Source organism: Nyctibius grandis, chromosome 8, assembly GCF_013368605.1.
Source record: "Nyctibius grandis isolate bNycGra1 chromosome 8, bNycGra1.pri, whole genome shotgun sequence".
Taxonomy (NCBI): domain Eukaryota; kingdom Metazoa; phylum Chordata; class Aves; order Nyctibiiformes; family Nyctibiidae; genus Nyctibius; species Nyctibius grandis.
In genome coordinates, this window is record NC_090665.1 from 30,927,955 (window position 1) to 30,947,488 (window position 19,534).

Consider the following 19,534-nt stretch of genomic DNA (forward strand, 5'->3'; position numbering starts at 1 on the left):
GCTTTTCAGGTATTTCTGCTGCTTCTGTCTCTTGCCCTGTCTTGCAGATGCCCTTCCCTTTTTGCTAGCAGAAAAGATAGATATGGCTTTATAATACAGCATTTTTGATCAGTAGATTACCAGCCTATAGCCTTATTAAATTAGGAGAACCATGTTCAGTTCTTAACTAGAAAATTTCTGGGTTTCATTTAAGGCAGTAGGCTAGAACAAGTCTCACGGAAATTATGGCAGTTTACCATTACTGTATTAACAAATCCTGGAGAAGAAGGTTACTTTTCTCACTGAGGTGTTATCACTGCCATAGAGATAAAACAAGCTTTGGGTCATTGACTGGTATCTTCTGACTTTCCCACTCTGCATTTAGTATTCCTTTTACGGAACAGTCAACTTCTGAGATTTTTCTAAAATACACAGATTTACTGTCTGTCCTGGTTTTGCAGGGATAAAATTTACAGAATCACTTTTCTGTTACATTTTGTTTCAGTTTGTGGCCAGCTGTGGTATGGTGATCAAGGCCATTAGCAGTGAAAGCCAGGGCAGCTGACCCAGCCTGGCCCACAGGTGTGTTCTATAACATTAACATCACTTCACTATAAATGGGAAAACTGCTGGGGATGGGGGGAGCTCTTCGCTCTGTTCTTCTCTCTCTCTTTCTCCTCTACTCTCCATGGTTACTGTCCCTGGAGGGACTTGCCACCACTCTAGGAGATACATATAATTTTATATCTTTTGTATTAGTATCGATATTGGTTTTCTTATTTTATTAAATCTGTTTACATTTCAATCCATGAGTCTCCCTCATTTTCCCAATTCCCTTTCTAGGTTGGGGAGGGGACATTGAGTGATAGAACAACTGGTTATTGTTTAGCCCTGGGTGCGGGCTAAACGGAGACACTGTCTTAAGCTGTACTACTGAGAACATGCTTTACATTTGGCAAATTGTTTAAAGAAGGGAGATGAGAAATAGAAATATGATCTGGGCTGTAAAAGAAAAGGTAGTTCTTTTGTATTAAGATGGTAAAATCTCTGAGAGGTGGCATTGCAAGCGTGATGACCACTTACAGCTTTCTAGTTTTCCATTCTACTGCATTCAGAAACTGGCACTCTAATGGCAGAAACATCCATTACAATAGAACATTCAAGAAATACCTGTCTAAATTGCTTAGTTAAGCACGAATAGTTAAGAAGTGATCAGCAAAGAGAGCAGACCTTTGGTCAGTGCTGTTACTTAGTGCCACAATACAGGACCTGAGGTGTACGGAATGTTGGATGGGATCAGCTTTATTGAGTCTGTAGTTTAGAGAGTTCATTGATTTCACTGGTGCTGGAGGAAAATAAAGGTGCATCTGAAAAAGTACATCTGAAAACAAAACTGATGTGCATTTGATTCAAGGGGGAGCTAGTTAGGAAGGTATGCCAAGTTCAAGTGATTAAAATCCTTAAGAAAACTCTTATTCATGTGGGTGTCCAATAAATCCATTTCTCCTAATAAATGATTGTATCACAGCAGGAAGCTAGTCTTAATTTGGAAGTACAATACAAGTAAATTTTGCTGAAGTAGAAAAGGCACAATAAGAGAAGTTACTTTCCAGATGAGATGAAATTGCTGGCTCACCTAAGTAACTTTGGTGGAGACGGGATTACACCATGATACATGGCTTTCTCCTTGTCGTATTACAGCCTGAATCCCCAAGGGAGACTGAAAAAGGAGCAGGAGCTATTGTCCCTGTACACAGTGATTCTGAGTTGCTCAACTTTGGTGTCTTTGTAATACACACATACCCACTTTTCAAAGATTACAGTGAAGCTAATTTGATGAAACCATAGCTGAATTAAGAATCCGGTATTACATATCACTTACCTTGTGTGTGGAGCATAACAAGCCAACATCATCAGCAGCATCTTTTCATAGTTCTGGGATATTGTGATAGAGGAAAGAAGAAAACTAATGAATTATCAGTATAGTAAAGCATTGCAGTATGAACAGTTCGAGTTAAAAGCTACATATAAAACACCTTTCTCTGTGCTTTTGCTTCAAATATACCCCAATATGTATGACTGCAACTGCGAGCATGTTTTTAAGATAATACAGAAAAGCACTCTGAAAGTAAAAGCGGAGTTCAGTTCAGTAGATCAGAGTGCCACCATGGGAACCTCCCATTATTACCCATTTGATAACTTTTTGGCAGCAATTTCATTTCGTAAAAGCCTCTGAACAGCTGGTATTCAGAAACAGAACTGTACAAACCTAGGTTGGATTTGAATTGTTTATTTTGATGTAAAAAACCCCTGAAATTGTATAAATGATGCGAGTAATGCTGCAGGACCTTCCACATAAGGATTTCAAAATACTGTAACTTCATTCTTGAGCTTGTTAAGTAATAACAGAAGAATAACAGTCTCACTGAATAAATAGAAGCAAGTCATGGAGTAGCCATGGGTTTATCCCATAAAAATCTGGTGACCTGACTAAACCTGTGACGATCTCTTTATTGCAGGAAACGTGAGAGGTACAGGAAGTGACGGTGTTTAGTGGGTAAATAGAACACAGATCTTGTATCACACTCCAATATATGCTGTCATCTTATATTTTTGTTTCCTTCCTTCCTCTGGAAAGGAAGGATATTAATTTCTCAGTGGGGAAAAAATATGTGCCCAACATTTGCTACACACCTTGCTGTTGTATTTATAATCGTATTTTGGATGTAAAAAAATACTGGGATTACCTGCCCTAAGCAAGAGTTAATCCTTTTTTCAGAAATAAAAATAAATAGTGTAAAAGTAGAAGAGTAATAGGAAACTCCCTCTGCCTAAACCCAGTTCTCATAATGATATATTTAGGGTCTCTTACAATTTATTTCGTAATTCCATTTTACTCTTAACCTTGATCAGGCTCTGAATATACCTCATGTACTGACCACTAGGTTGTACCCTGCATCCAATTAACAGTGTAATATTGATTAAATAAGAGATATTTGAGTTAATGTTTCTGTTACCTTTCATCACCAAAACTACCATTAGCAAAAGGATCAGAAAGGCAATTAGTTATCTTGTGGGAGAAGGGAGAGGGTTTTTTTCCCCTTCAGCTGTAGGAACAAATTTTTCATTAAAACAGTAAGCAAAAATCTACATAGGTGTCAACAAAGACTTAACAGCACATAAAATTATGCCATAAAGTAATCACATTCAAAGGTGTAAGGAATGTATTGTACTTTAACACAGGTAATACTGCTACTGTGGCCTACCTTTCTGCAGGACAGTATTTTTGGCTTTGCAATTTGTATCTAAAAAAAAGAAAAAGAAAAGCTTCAACACTTTTCTAGTGTTCCAAGAATTATAAAAGTGCTAAACAGCTTTCTCTATCTGATAGAAAGCAAGACTGGCTCTTTGCTGACCATAACATGTCAGCCTTTGGGCAGCTTCTTGTCACATGTTTAGAGTAGACAGATGTGTTGGAACAAGTGGTTTGTGGCTGGAAAGTCATAATTCCAGTTGGTTTATACAGAGCTAATGAGCAAGTACTTTTCCTGAAGTATAGATGAGAGGGAAATCTTCAAATAAAAAAATGTGTCAAAAGTGTATGATTAAAGACACTACATGTCTGAACGTGAACATTTCCTGCTTCTGGCTTCAGTGCTCTGATAGGAAATGTTCAGGTCACAAGTTACGGATTTCGAATTGGGCATCCTTGAATTTATTTAAGATATGCTCAAACTTGCAAACAGAAATCTCTTCACAAACTCAGCAATTCTTTGGAATCTTAAGTATTTCTTTATGTAGATCTTACATAACTGCTTACGTAGAGCAGTGATGTTGGGAGAATATTTTATGTGTTATCGTTTGTCTTCCGATGTCTGTTGTGTCCATCTTCATGTCTATCTTTTATTTCATTTTAGCAACTGGAAAAAAAAGTTTAAAAAAGTATTTTTATTTATAGATAACTCAAATTCAGACAACATCATGGTGGAGACCAAATTGTAACAATCTCTCAGTTGCTTTTTGTCGTAGAAATACTCCATAACAGGTTGGCTTTAGCTATGTTCACATCTTGGACGAACACCCACCACAGAATCTTTTTCATTTTGACTGTCTTACAGAATATGCAGTTCCATTCATATTCCTACAGATAACATTGCTTCTTTTGCTATTCCTCTTCATTTTGTACATTTTGTCATGTGTTACACACGTAAGAAGAATAGCATTATCACTAAATGAGCATATTGAGGAACATTCTTTTTGAATACAAAGGCTATTTTTTAGTTGATACTACAGTATTGAGTGACTCTGTTGATTCATCTTCTAAAAGATCAATTCAGCTGTGAGACCTAAACAAAAATACAGTATTCAGCATTCTCTGTTTGTATGAGGATTACAATGAAACAATTAAATGTAATAATCTTAATGCATAGATAACTATGTATTACCAAGCAGCCAAGAAAGTATTAATCTCTTTGGCCATAATGGTAGAACTTCCATGCTATTAAGTGCTTTGTGAGTTCAGTTCAGTCATTTAACATTCCTAAGCAATAGTATTTGTAATTAGGTTTTGGTTTTGTTTTCCAGAGTCAAAGGCATTGTGAGGTGAGGGAATAGATAATGAAGTACCTACCCATTTCTAACTGGCTGACCCAGCTTGGTCTTGCAGAATATTGCACACTCTTTGAACAATATGATGGCTTAGAGGTAAGAATTGGCTTTTTCAATAAAATTCTTGAGAAGATGTCAAGTGAGATGATACAATGCAAGTGATTAATGTTCCATGATATTATGTGGGAGAAAAAAACCTAAAGGCTGATAGTTTGTTTTTGTCTCAGGAAAGGGGAAGATAATACTAATGTCTTTTGTAACCGTATGTTAGAACAGAGAAATAGTCACTTACTGGTGTGCTAGATAAACTTAACATTTTACTATTTCTAATTCTGCTTGTCCTGTTTTGCTCTTAGCCTTCTCAGATTGTAACAAATGGGCATGTTCACCAGAGCAAGAACACATGGATAACTTTTGTTCTGCAAAAGTTAACAAAGAAGTTTCTTTCCTAAAATTCAAAACTAGATAAAATCTAAACTTATGTGCCAATTGTTACATGAAGTTGTTTATAGGTAAATGGATACTATGTGGCTTAAGAATAGTCTTCTCTATTGAGCAAATACCACATTACAGAAGGACCTTACATCAGTCATCTTGAAGATCCCTAGCAATTTATTTAGAAATTCTTAGGAAGCCCTTTTCCCACAGGTCTTGTCTTGATCAGAATTTCCTCTTTAGTGTCCATTTGGTGTTTTCAGTTCTTACCATCCCTGTAGAAATCTATTGACACTTACATACTATATCATCAATTAAATGCTGCTTTGGCATGTTTTAATTCTGTCTTGCTGTATGCCTAATTCAGAAAATAAATGTAGAAAGTGCAACTGAATATTCTTATCAACTCAAAATATCCTTGTATTCAATTTTAAGCAAATTTTTTGCAGGTTTTTTTTGTCAGTAATCGAAGTTTCATGAAGTGGCACTAAAGTTTATTTAAAATTGGCTTCTGTGTCACATCTGTGCTGCATGTAAACCAGAGTTCTTAGTGAGTGTCATAGTAATCTCATAATCCAAGCAAAATAAAAATAAAAGGATTTTAAATACAAGTAGAATTTGTCATGACTAGGAAAAGGACAGCATTTTCTACTTTCCCAAATGGACTCAGTCAGTAAGACTTAGAAGCACATTGGAAAATGTTATTATGTGATTCACGCTCCCATTGTAACATAGAAGACAGTAATACAGAACTGTGGGGCAGCTGTTTTGACAGTCAACAAACCAAAAAAGCCTGCAGCAAAGATAGTTTACAGCTTACCGAGCCTGAAAGCTGTAAAAAGTTTTTGCTGAAGTGCAAAAGAAAAATAGGCTTAATGTATCATCCTGGATACAATGGACTTTTTTTAATTTCAAGGCCGTGAGTCAGAATTTCAGTTCTGTGATATCTGTAGATTATAAGCATTATATCATTTCTTAGCTCCTCAGCCAGACTGAATATTTTCCTGAAACAAAACTTTAATTTGAGAAAATGCCTGACTTAAGAACCATGTTGAACCAAGCTTCTAAGTTCTTGAAAGTCTAAGTAGTTGCCTTTGATGTCTTCTACTTTTTAAAATAATTACTAATAACTGTTTACAGTGGGGTTTTTATCTCTGTAGTAAAAGGTATGCTTATATCCATTTTGCTGAGGAGGACAGTGAAACAGTAAAAATAAAAGGAAATACATTTCATAATAAATTTTCTACTTTGGATGTGTTTTCTTTTTGCTCTGAAATATGTCATCATCAAATGAAATTTTGTACATACAAATTGAAATTTTATGCTGACGTAAATAATGCCTTGAGTGATTCAGCAGTTTATTTTGAAAATAAATTAGTAATGATTTTGTGGAGAGAAAGGGGAATAAAACAGAACAATTCTGCTTTGATTACCCAAGTGCATTATCTGAAAATTCATGTTCTTCAAAACAGTGTCTCAACCGATGTTATCTATTAATTCCAGTGAATACCCTCTTGATTATCTAACACCTTCCTTTCCAATATTACTGTGCCCCTCAGTTCAGTCTGAGTTTTATCTTCGTTCATTAGCTTAAGTGCAATTGGCATACTAGCACTTTTGTTGTTTGGTGTTTTTTTTTATTCAAAGGAGTCATAGCCTTTAGAAACTCTCCAGCTATCTTGACCAGGTTTTTTTTGAGAAAAAATTTAGAGACAATGAATTAATATTTTAAAAGAAAAGTTCTTCATCCCTTCAATGACATAGCTTAACACAACAAAGGGCTTCATATAACACATAAATATACTTAACGTTTGCTGTTGTGTAGCTTATGGTATCAGAAACAGCAAACCTATCTGAAAGAAATTTGAATTTTCCTGGACTAATAGGTATTGTATGTTCCTTACTCTGGCATTTGCTACAGGACTTACTCCATCTTACAGAAACTGATCTTAGAAAAATGGGAATTGAAAATCAAGTCCACCGAACACACATCATTTCCAATATCCTGCTGCTTCAGGAGCTAGGAAAAAAGAGAGGTAAGATTTCCATGTTGTTTCCTAAAGACTAAGAGAATGAATTAAGGCAGCCTGAGCTTTCCTATCGCAAAGAGATGATAACTTATGCTCTTGATGCAGCCTAGGATACTGCTCTGAATACGGATCACAGGTGTACTTTACATAGACAATGAGAACAGTAGCTAAACATTGATCTTCTGGCAGCGTTTGAAAAAATAATATAACCTGTACTTTTTTAAGAAGTTGTCATTTAGAAAAGGCTCCGCTTTAATTTCACTTTCTATTTCTCTCTCAGCCTTCAGCTTAACAACATACAGTAATGTTACCAGACCATAACTGATGGAAGACTGTGTCACAAATGTCTTCCTCACTTGGAAAGATCATATCAAAAGGTCTAAACCAAGCTATTTTGTGTACATGCCACTTGAACCCTAGTGAAGAGAGAGGAAGAGTGCTTACACAGGCACTCCTGACCCTCTTTTTTCCATTTGGGACTTTGGTATGAATTAAGACTTGATCACTACATCTTTTGTTGCTTTTATGATGCTTTTATCAGTTCAGTATCAAAATTCAACTCAGCTCGTGAGAGTTGGAACAAGAACTGTAAGACATTCTATTCTGAGTGGAAGAATATAGTGAGGTGTATTCAACAGGATATTTTGAGAATAGTTAACAAGATACAAGTATTATGCAGTCTGCCCAATAATTCTGAAGATCACTGCCTAAGGCTTTCACAGATTTAATGTGAAGCAGTGATTTACTTGGCTAACATTCCTGCTTTTACCCTCTCTTAGTTAAAATAAAAAGACTTTTAGAGCATGTGTAGAAATCAAATATTCATAAAATGTGTTTAGCTACTTTAACTTTTAAGAAGATACTAGAACTGGTTGTGTTCAAGTAGATCAGTGTATTTTCCTCAGTGTTTTCTGAGGAGTTCAAAACTGATTTAACAATTACATAACTTCTACAATTCATTGGTTTAAATTTCTTAAAATATGAATATAGATATTATATTTTTGCAACTGCTACTGTGAACAGATTAGGAAATATTCAAGTTGATTACTACAGTGAAACTAGATGTATTTCAATCAGAATCTATTTTCATGTGGCTTTGGGACTGCATTTTGTAACCTTTTCAGGTACTGGAGTGAGGAATGTATTACAGTTCTCAATGTAACATTTTTTCAGAGGAAAGGACTGCTCAAACTGTCATTCACATGGTGAATTGATTTATAGATAGTTATGTAACATTTTAATCAACTCATTAGAACATCCCAAATTCTATTGCTATAGCTATAACTCGTGATTGTTCAGCTTCAGATATGTTAAGCTAAATCTAATCTTGCTGTACTGCTGGTGATCTGAATTTAAGTCAAACATTTTTTCTCCAGACTGGAGCGTATATATTTTTTGACCTCCGGACATGTCTTGCAAGGTGACAGCATGATGGCGTTTGTTTCTCTTTTTTTAGCAGCTAAGTGCTAGAATTTTTCAAGCTAAGTTCTAGTGAAAGTAGTGGTGGTTCATATTTTTATGGGCATTTATCTTGGTGAGCACTGTTTTCGTTGGCTCTCTGGTTTTGGCTAATGAAAACAATTAAGTGTATAATTGCATTATGTGCTTGAAAAAATAGAGCCAAATTGATCTCTGAGTTGTTCTGTTTACACCAGGATATTTACATCCTAGATAGCTTTGCCTGTTATATTAAAGAATTCTGGGAAGGCTGCAAAACAGATCGGTTCAGTCAGTCATACATGAGTGCAGACTGTTTTGTTTTCACAGTAGGGACTAATGGTTGTTATCTAGTCTCCAGCCTATTATGACATGGTTTTGTTTTGTGTCTGTCTTTGACAGAGTGCTGTGTCTAGGAGCACAGTGCCTAGTCAGTTACACTGAAATACTTGTTTTCCAGCACTGAACTGTACTGAAGTCAGACATTAGAAAAAATATTTTTTTTAAATCTTCCATTCTATTAAATAAATACTAATGTCCTACTAATGTGCTTACCAGTACAGAGCAAAGGCTATATTATTCTGTTTGCTGTTATTTTGAGCTTTAAACAACAGCATTGTATTTGTTGCTGGTTCAACAGTTTCCAGACAGTGCTTGATGTGATAAGTCACTTTAATATGTAAGCATTTTCACAAGGTTAATTTTATAGGACTCAGCATTTCTTTGTACAGTGAAGTTAAGTTTTGGATAATTTTGTCAAAACATTTTCTGTTTTCTAAACTGTTAACTGGTTCTGAAACTACTTTGAACTGAACATGTCTCAGTACACTAAGATTTGGATTCATCCCATCTAACTCTTAACTACTCAGGCTATGTTTCCACAGTAATTAATACCAAGATTTGTGCATTGACATAGTGCCCAGCAACACATTTGACCTGGATCAAATATGTGCACATGATCACGTATCTGTTGAATTAGGCAGAGTACACAATACGAAGTTCAGTACCTTTATGCTTTTATGCTATCTTTGTGCCAGCCAATGTTAGGGAAGTGATTAGAATAACTGGTTTGATGTGAATAGTATTAGCTAATCAATAGAAAAATCCTATTCAAAATTGTTAAACCACTTCAGTCCAGCAGAATGAATTTTATAGTGGATCAGTGCTTTGAATAATGGGGCTCTGATATTTTTGATCTGTATTAGAAAACTGAAAGGCTGCTGTGCCATTGACTTTTTTCCTTAATTGAAGTTGGGGTTTCAGAATGCCAGCCTAAGCAGTCTATGCTCTCTTCAGCTTTCCTTTAGCCGCTTTTTTCCATCTCTATATCATTGCTTTTGTTGTCAGTAAAACTATCCTGCAGCTGCATGGTGAGCCCATCAGGAAATTTATCTGGCTGAAAACCAACTTTTTTTTCGCCTCATATTCATCCAGATCAAGTCCCCATACCAGTTCACTGTTCAGCTGCACAAACACTGGTACAGGTATGAATGGCCAAGGAAGAGGCAGCAGAGGGTGGGCCCTGGTGACTGAAACAGCCCCACTGCCTAAAGGGAAACCACAGCTGAAGGTGTCCTAGTCACTCTGTGCTCCCTCTAGGTGTTAGAAAGAGGCAGATAAATTCAGCAGATAATTCAGTCCACTTTCAATTTGAATTACCTTATGTAGGTGTCTATATTTTCTTGTTGATTGTAGAGATATCCCAGGATGGCTGACTTCCTGGCAGATCACTCAGCAAGTGCTGACAACTGGTGAAATGAATTTAGGCCTAAAAGCTACATCTGCAGTTGGCCTGGACCATTTCATCTCTTCTTTTGAGTGCAGCCTTCCAAATTTCAAGAAAGAATTTGTTTCCTTTTCTCTAAATCCTGCTGATCTTAAATATTTGCTTAGGGCTTATCACTATATTTCATTTCCTTGCCAATCAAAGTACACAAGCGTAAAAATGTTTCCAATTCCTGCAAACTTTCTTCCTAAGTGCAAAATTGTTACCAGTTCTGAACATACTTCCTACCACTGTTCCATGAACAAAAGACTGCATGGCTGTGTACTGAGTCAAACTGATAGTTGCTCAAGTCCAGGATCTTGTATCAGATAGTGGCAAAGTAGATGTTGGGTGAAACATGAAAGAGCACAGCAACCTGTACTGATGCTTTCCCAAAATACTTTCTCAGCCTCTAAGCATTTAATTTAACAAAAATGAAGTTTAAAAAAGGTATGAATGTGAAGAGCCATAAATACTCTTTACACGGTCCATTTGCTTGTATCTTACCTTTTGATGTGCACTGCAGCACATTCTGGATCTTGGTGTACTGCCATCTAGGCCAGTGTCCATTCATGTGTTCATAGAATGCTGTGACTCCTTTGAGATGTACCTTTTGTTTTCTGTTCCAGGGAAATTGTAGAGTCAGAGGGTGGGGCCTGCAGCTTGTCTGGGCTTGTCCCAACATAGAATCAAGATGCATTCAAAATTTGGGTATTAAACCACTCCCAAGTAAAGTGAAATAGGGGCTGTGCTTCTGACTGTGCTTATAGGAATGTTCTCAGTGGCTATCTAGCATCTTTTTGTAGTCTTGGAAATGTTTGTTTGGCATTGCAAAGCCAGGAAATAACATATCCTCTTCTAGAAGCAGGTTCTTCTGATATGAGAGAACCTGATGACAAATTAGGTGTAATCTGACTCCAGTATTACACAAAAAGGTCTTCCTTCTCAGAGCATGAGGCATAGCACTCTGTCCTGTAACAATCTGCAGTTCAAGACAGACATCCTGAAAGCTATAGCCCAGTACTTAGAGTAGTGGTCCAGGAAGGAACCATGATTTTCTCAGTATCCTCTGATACAACTAAAGCAGGGTTTGGTGCTATGTGGGATTGGGACAGAGTGATATTTAGTCATGTTGCTGTATTGTGCTACAGTTTTTAGGAGTGTGGTTTTATTATGATTTCTTATGATCTATAGTAAAAGAATAAAGCATATTTCAGATGTGTTGAGGAATCCCACTGTGAAGTGACCAGCTCTTTCAGTGCAGTAGAAATGTTACCTAGAGAGAGGGTAAGGTAAATACATAAATGCAAATGTCTATTTTGATATAATAAAAAATACCATGGATATTGCCAGACATGGAAGATATTTCTTGGTTCCTCTATAACCATGAATTTAAATATAGAATTATTTTGGAAAGCTTTGTATCATTTGACTATTAAAATGTTTGTGTACATTTGTAAGTATTCATCATGTACTTTTCTGTACATCATTGGTTGAATTATGAGTGGAAAGATGTATAGAAAGCTAAGTGACAAGAATGTTTTTTCTGAGGTGTTCTAAGAGCTCTAGAACTTTGTTTTTCTAGTATCTTCTTTTCCTGACCTGAATTCTGATTAATGGGATTTTATGGCTTAATGTGATTTTATTAACATAGTAGGAGTGTTTTACTTTGAGAGGCTAAAGTTATAAAGAATCTTTCCTTCTTGTACAGGTTTTCATATGCAGAGAGATCGCAGTTTTAATAGGATATCTATTAAGATCTTGTGTAATTTTGTCATACAAGAAGGCCAGCCTTAATGGATTTAAATAAAATATATGCATTGACATAATTTATTATGAGTGAATATAAAATAATATGCAAAACCTGAATTAGATTAAATGTAGTTAATATTCCATAGCTTCCTGCTTTTGGTGGGGAAAAGAGATTTTGCATTTAAATTCTTAAATAACTGTTTCTGCATATGTTGTATTTCTTGCCCTTCTGCAGTAGTTTAAAGTTAAATATGAAGTGCTCTCTTGCCATGTGGGTCGTCTTCTCATTCGTTATGTAGAAGACCTAAGAAGTGTGCTATTAAGAAGGAAGATGAGCAAGCAGTACAGATCCTTGTTGTGCTTGTGACAATATAAATAGAGACAAGTCCATCTTCAAAGAAGGTGTTGAATAACTGAGGGCCTCCCTCATATGTTTTTATTAGATGGCCAAAATAATTAACATAAAGCCATAACTGGTTTTGCGTTGTCAAACCAAAATGTCTTGACTTTGTCACTCTCAGGTAAAGCCCTTTCACTCATTCTGTTTTTTTGTTGCTTCTCTTTGAAACATAACAAACACAACCAGAGTGCTTTGGAGCAGTGGTATGTAGTGTCAACCTGGCAGATTCCAGACTAGGGCTAAAGTATTCTGGTAGCTTTGCCAATAGATGAAGAGGAGGCTGCTTTGAACACTTTCATCTGCATAATAGTTAAGAGGTGGTATTGCTACCTGTGTGGTCTATTTTGCTCTCACTGAGAGATACAAGGATTTGAAGGTTTTTGCCATTTCTGTTTGAGGAGGTCAGAAATGTAGGTGCTGTTACAAAGTTGTAAGCATACACCTCTGACTGTACCACTTCATCTGTTGAAAGTTCCAAATTCATTTATTGCTGCTTTCTGGCCTTCTGTTTATCCTTGTCTCTACATCAGTTATGTTCTAAATGAAAAACTCCCCAACATCTGTCACATGCAAAGAGAGTGAGTTAGTTCTCTTGTATTTGAGACTTCTTGCAGAAACATGGAAAAACAGAAGCTTACAAGGAAATCTTAGCTCCATAGTAACAGTTCTTCTACTGCTAGAAGCAAAGAGAGAAAAATAGACCCCCTGGTAAAAAGGAACCCGTAAACCCTTGTCCAGCTTCTTTCTGGTATTGTCTTCCAGTTTAATGTCATTTACCAAAACTAGTCAATAAAAGAAAACTGACTTTAGTGCAGTTTTCAAACTTCTGAAACAAGTCCATCTAATCTATGCCAGCACAAGTTGTTTGACATGATTTTCCATACCAAATTGAAGGCGGGAGGGGAGGAACACAAAATGTCATTGTCACAGAATGTGTGCAATAATTTATTTTTACTAATTTTTTTATTACTAATTGTTTTTTGTTAAAGATGATACTCAGTTTTCTTGTATTGTATCTGACAAGGGCTGTATTTAGTTTTTTTGGTTCTAGCAGTGGCTGATGCTAGCTGACTCAAAACACATGTAATTCTGTAGCTCTGAGAACTTCTGATAGCTACAGTGAAATTCTTTTTCCAAATCCTTCCAAAAGTTTTGGTTTCTTTCTGACTTAAGGCTTAAAATAGTGAGCTGCAGATTGGAGGAGTTTAACGGTAAACCAATTCCCATTGGAAAATACTGATTTGTCAGAACTAAAGCTTTTAGCCAGTAGCAAATGAAGATTAGACATCTGGTATTAGAGGTACCCAATTTGTACTCTGCTAGGCAGAAAATCCAACAAGCCAGAGCATGTTCGTGCTCCAGTTTGTCACTGAATGAGCTAAGGTTTATTTAACTCCTCAAACTCTTCTGCTTTACTACAGCATTATTTCCAGGATGATGAGCTATATGACATTTCTGCTTGCAAACTTTTCTGAGGATAATGATTGTGAGGCTTCTTGACTCTGACTCATAACAGATAGCTCTTTGGGAGTTTCTGAAAGACCTTGTGTCTCCAGACCTAAGACAGACCAAGTAGCAAGACCGGATATTGGTAGCTTTATTATGGAGGTCTGGATAGCTGCTGACTAAACTCATCTGTTTCAGTTGGCAGCCAGGGGGGACATCAGAAAGCACAGTTGCCATAGCTCATAGTTCTCAAACAAAACATTGTCAGATTTCAAGTACTGGAGCATTTTTTCACTTCGTATTGTCATTCTAAATTGGCCTGATACATCTTTGATTATTTTGAAAATTACCAGCAAGTAAACTTGATTTCCTAGTCAACAGTTATACTGATCATTATTTTTTTTATGTGACATCTGTGGGAGTTGAGGGAATGTAGCATTTTGTTTGTTTTGGTCCTTTCTCTTCTAAAACAAGTCTACAGTAGAAACTTACTTTGACATTTGTTTATCAGGAAATCTAGAACTGCTGTGTGAGCAATCCATGCATACCATGTCCTCATCTTGTGTAGTTACTTCTGCATTTTATCATTGCAGCTGCACAGTAGTGCTTTTAGAGTAGATGTATTTTCTCCAGGTTATTTTAGGAAGACTAGAATTCTGATGTTTAAGGTCAAATTGAAAAGTTCCAATGAATCCTCTTATTTTGTCCCAGAATCTCTTTTGTTACCGTAAGCCAGGCACAATTTGAAAATGGTCTCTCAAGAACTGACAAGTACCCGACTCCTGGCATGACTAAGGTACGCAAGCTACAGCATCACAGGTCTTGTGACCTATGTCCCAGTTATTATTCCTCCTAAATCATCTGTTCAGATAGCTGCTTGTATAGGTGTCTCTGCTCTGTGTGGAAAGATGCACCTGTAGATATTCCCTTCCTTCAGAAAGCAGAAGTCAAGGGTGACCATAGAAGGCCACAGCAGTGTGTGATGTGTGGGCAGCAACGGCCAGCACACTGCTGGTTTCTCAGCCTCCCCTAGGCTGATGGCAGAAAGCACAGTATTTCACCGCTATCATGTGGCAAGGTGATACACAGACAGCATGATGCCATATAGATAAACAGATGGTTAAGGGGTATGGCAGGTCAACGTGGAATATTGATGGGGAGGGCTTGACAGAGGTGCTGTGCTTGTTTCAGAACATTGGTGCTTCCAGGCTTCATCCCACATTTCGGTAAACCCATTTCCAAAGTAGATACAAGGTATGAAAACGACAAAATTTTGCAACAAGGAATCTAATCTAGCTTAATTCAAAGTAACTCACAACTAACATAGCTAGTGCAGGCAGTCCTGTGAATTTTTCTTTGTTACAGGTTTCAGGCAGGTTCTCTTTAACAGCTTTGTATCAAGTATGTACAAGGATAGGTTGTGTAAATTGTCATAAGTGAAGACAAAGACCAATTCTCAATTTCATCTGAAGACAGAATAAAACTCCTAGGGAAAGGATGTAATGACTCATGCAAGAGTAATCGCAGCGTATGCAGGGCTGCCCAGCTACCAGTCCCATTACTTAGCACCGTGTCATGTTACTAAGGAAATTACTTCTTTTCTAGTTCTTATTCATAAAACATGACAATGAACCATGACATTACTTCCTATGTAATTACGGTGCCTGAAAATTTCCTGAGTTTTTAGAATCAGCCAATAGAGACCATCTTATGTGCTAACTGATCTGAGTTTTTGGCATGCTTTTAGATGTTTTTTACCTGAACTGTGGAACGTATGACGTAGGTAGAGAAGCAAGACATTTTCCTTTATGCAGTGAGGAAAATAATAGCATGCAGTTCTGTAGCATCTTCCACTTGATAAGCTGATACAATACTATGCAGTCTTTCCTGTGAAAAATATCCCCCACTCTGATGCACGTTACAAAAATGTAAGTATAAGTCATCCAGGAAGTAAATGGGTCAGAATACTAGAACTGAGAGAGTAGTCCAGGTATCTGCACTCCTCTTTCTGTATTCTCACCATAATTCCGTTTTTCTTGCACAGGACCTATTAGTGAGGCATTTTGGTGTCCAAGGTGGGATCACAGTCTGTTGTTTTGGTTCCGTTCTCTTCCCCCTGCTCTTCCCCTCCCTCCCCCAGGCATATTTTGGAGAAAGATTGTGCCTGAAATATCCTACGGGAAATCTCCATAGATTGTTACTTGCAGCAGTGAAATTCTGGAATCTGTCACTGTGCCTAAAACATTTCTGGTGCCTCTCTGTCCTCAGTACTGACCTGGTTTTGCACAACTGGCAATGACAAAAGCAGAGTGCCATCAGCTATTCAAGATTGCTAGCTTTCCTAGTTTATCAGTAGCTCAAATGTCATTGCATTTGGGGAAAAACTTTGTTGAAAAAAGACTGGAGTGAGTTTTTGTTGTGCATTTAGGCTTCATTTTATGTGAAATTGGTTTGAATTTTGATCTTAACTTCAAGGTTCTGTTCAGTGTCAGTATGATGTTATAATTTTCTGTAATTTGAGGGGAGACAGTTATGTAAGTGTAGAAGTCTGTGTCCATCAGCATGCCACAGGTAGTGTCTTATGTCCTAGCACCAATGAATGAATCCTTTGGGAAAGTGTTGTCTTTCACATTTACCTCAACTTTTCTGTTTTGGAAGTTGTTATTGTAAAAGGTGCGTGACAATACCAACAGTGATAATGCTGTCCTCCTGCTCATGCCCACCTTGAGGAACCAAAGTGGGGTTGCTATGGGAAGGGGAGCACCAGTCAGAAACACCACGATGAGCTTCCTTTACCTCGGTATATTAGATAAATTTAATTTTCTAATCTTCTGTCTCCTTTTGTTCCCTTACTGCATATTGGAGTGCTCTCTGCGTTTATTTTTTTTCTCTCATTTTATGCTAAACTTCATCTTACTTGAGCTTTCTTATGCAAAAATTCTACTCGTATCTAGGAAAATTCCCAGACTTTTCCAAGAGCTTTCCTACTTCTGCAACATACGTGATGGCTGAAGCATCTTGATGAGCTGAGTGTTTCTTAAGCTCTAGCTACACTTCAAAGGAAGGTCCAGTGCTCTTTCTGTCTTGAATTGCTTCATTTTTTAAAAAATTCATTTTGCTGTGAGATATTTTAGATAGCTCAGATTGCAAAATTCAGTGTTATGGACAATGCATAAAAAACAAACTACAGATAGATGTCCTAGTTCTGCCCAGTACACAGAGATGTCACTATGGTACGTCACCATGTGGAATTTTAATCTTGCTGTTGTCACTGGATGTAGCTTAACTTGTTTGGAGTGAGAATACCACAGTTTCATGTATTTTTGATGACTGGTTTGACGATACACAGAGGTCCTGGAAGGTGAATAATTTGCTCCTTAATGACATTTATGACTTAAATAGTTTAGGACCACAACTTCAGCAACATCATGTGGTCAGGCTCTGAAGTATATATATCAGAAGGTTATTAAAGATAGTCCTGGTAAAAATGGAGAAAGAGAGTGAAAGGATTGAACATTAGAGTGAAATGAAAATAGTGCATGAAGAGGATCTCCCAAAACAGAAGAACTGTACACCTAGTAGGGATCAAATATTTAGTGTCAAAATCAATTAAATGTTTGGTTAGAGAGAAATATTTGCCTCTGGAAAGCTAATGCCAATAGGATAGCTGTGAAGAGGTTTGCAGAATGTTGGCTTATGAATTCTGACAAGAGGGAAAGAACAATGTTATCAAAAGTGCTTTGGACAACTGGAATAACTGCAGCAAAACCAGAGAATTGTTGGCCAGGCAGCCTGAAAGACTGAGCCAGCAGGAAAGGGACAAACACAATGCTAAAGAAAAATTTGATCTAGGCGGTGCTTTAATAGTCAGCTGAGTGTGCCTTGATTTCTATTTAAGCAAAAGCCCTTTGGCTGAGTCAGTGGTACAGCTGAAGATGCCTGAGGTAATTTGTTAAAAATGAATATTCTCTCTATAATTATCTGATTGTTTTAAAGGGTGTACTTTACAAAAGGAGGTTAACTAGCCATCTGTTCTGCAATGGCTCTCGATCCTTTACAGCTAATTTGACTCTCTGTTTTAGAAAATGCGTTTTATCCCACCAACCTGTTGCACAGATAACTTCATGCAACATGGTGGGAGGAGGGGGAAGTCTGCTAATGTAAGTAAATTGTTTGTGTAAAGCGTGTAACAGGCTCTGAATTGTCCGTGAGCAGGGTGGATTTAGGACACTGTTCATTTTTGCTGTAGTGCTAATTTGGGAGCCGAAATTATGGAAGTCAAGTTCTTAAATCCGTGGAAAAGGGCAACGAGAGGTCACTGCACGCAAACGGCTGGTGTGCCGGCGCTCGGCGAGCCGCAGCCTGAATCGCCTGCGGAGGGGTGTGGTTGCAGCGCCGTAAATCACGGCTCGGCGCTGGCTGCGCTGCTCAGAGCGCCTGCGGCCGCGGCGCTGCCTGAGCTGCCGCACGCGGCGCGGGGGCCGGCCCGGCCCGGCGCCACCTCCCCGGGGCCGCGCTCGCCAGGTGAGCGGCGCCCGGGAGTCGGTCGCGTTTGCTGGGGCGAAAACGGGACAGTCACGGAACCAGGTTCGTACTTTCACGGCGGGAGAGTGAGCTGTAAGGCGCTCAGAGAAGGCTGCGGTTGAGTCACCCTTAGTTTGGTTATCGCGAACTGCTCTTCTTTAGGGCAGGCCGGTGCAAGTGTAGGCGCCGGCTCCTAGCGCGGCACGGCCATACCTTGCGCTCTCCCGAGAGCGTCCCGCTTCGTTTACCGAAAGCGCTCCGGACCGCTGGCGTTGCGGGTCCGGCCTCCGGCTGCCTGCTCCCCGCGGCTGCCCGCTCCCCCTGTCTCTGCAGCCCCGAGGGACCGGGACGAGACTCACTGCCGGGACAAAACCTCGAGCTAATCCCCAGAAAGCCTGGAAAGAAGCAGCAGTGATCAGACTGGTAACTGTGGGGACAGCGTTGTCCTCTCGGGCAGAGAATGAAAAGCTGGTTTTGTGTGTGAGCGTCCCGCTGTCCCGCCACCGCGGTCGGGGCAGGAGCGGAGGAGCAGGGCGAGCCCTGGCCCTGGCCCTGGCGGCTGGCTTGCGGACTACCAGAAATGCCATAGCTGCGGCAGTAACTACTGAGACGTTTGATCCAATGCTTAGGTTTTACAGGAATGGATCCCATGGAAATCTATTAAGTATTCTTTAAATATAAAACACTGGTGTACCCGAGATACTTCACCGAGTAGAGAGAAAGGAAACGCTGTGTTCTTTTTTGTCATTTAAAGAGGAGTGCATATAAAAGTGCTTCTTTCTATCCGAATTGTAATTTCCATAGTCGATTTAGTTCAAAATAATTAAGTGCATACTTACTGCTGGAAAGGTTTTTTGAATACTTAATTTTCAGTTAGTGGGTTTTTTTGCGGGTTTTTTTTCAGTAATATAGTGGGAACAGAGGAGCAGGCAAGATAATAAACGACTTCCCATACTAGAGGAGGAACAAAAGCTTGTATTTTGAAGCATTAGCTGAAAACCACTTATATTTGACTGTAACCTCGGTGAAGTCCTCTATTTCTGCCAGCAAAATAGGGAGAGAATGTTTATTTCAAGTCAAGGCTTCACACCGTTCAGGATTACTGAGCTAACTGATTGGGCACTTATGTTTCTGAGATAATTTCATAATATAGACCAG

At 38.3% G+C, this 19,534-nt stretch overlaps 1 protein-coding gene across 6 annotated transcripts in view; it reads left to right on the forward strand.

Annotated features, from left to right (window-relative positions):
- Window positions 1-19,534, forward strand: part of BCAR3 (BCAR3 adaptor protein, NSP family member) — a 114,205-nt gene that overhangs the window by 30,626 nt on the left and 64,045 nt on the right. For 3 of the 6 annotated variants that reach the window (XM_068406072.1, XM_068406073.1, XM_068406069.1), the window contains 3 exons: window positions 485-561; window positions 4,564-4,683; window positions 6,944-7,058. The exons of 1 other annotated variant lie outside the window; for it this stretch is intronic. In XM_068406072.1, the coding sequence (XP_068262173.1) occupies window positions 4,597-4,683; window positions 6,944-7,058 (202 nt within the window). In that variant the 5' untranslated portion in view covers window positions 485-561; window positions 4,564-4,596. Of the gene's footprint in view, window positions 1-484; window positions 562-4,563; window positions 4,684-6,943; window positions 7,059-18,372; window positions 18,440-19,534 lie in introns of those variants that run through there. 2 more of the 6 variants (XM_068406070.1, XM_068406074.1) reach the window with 2 other exon arrangements.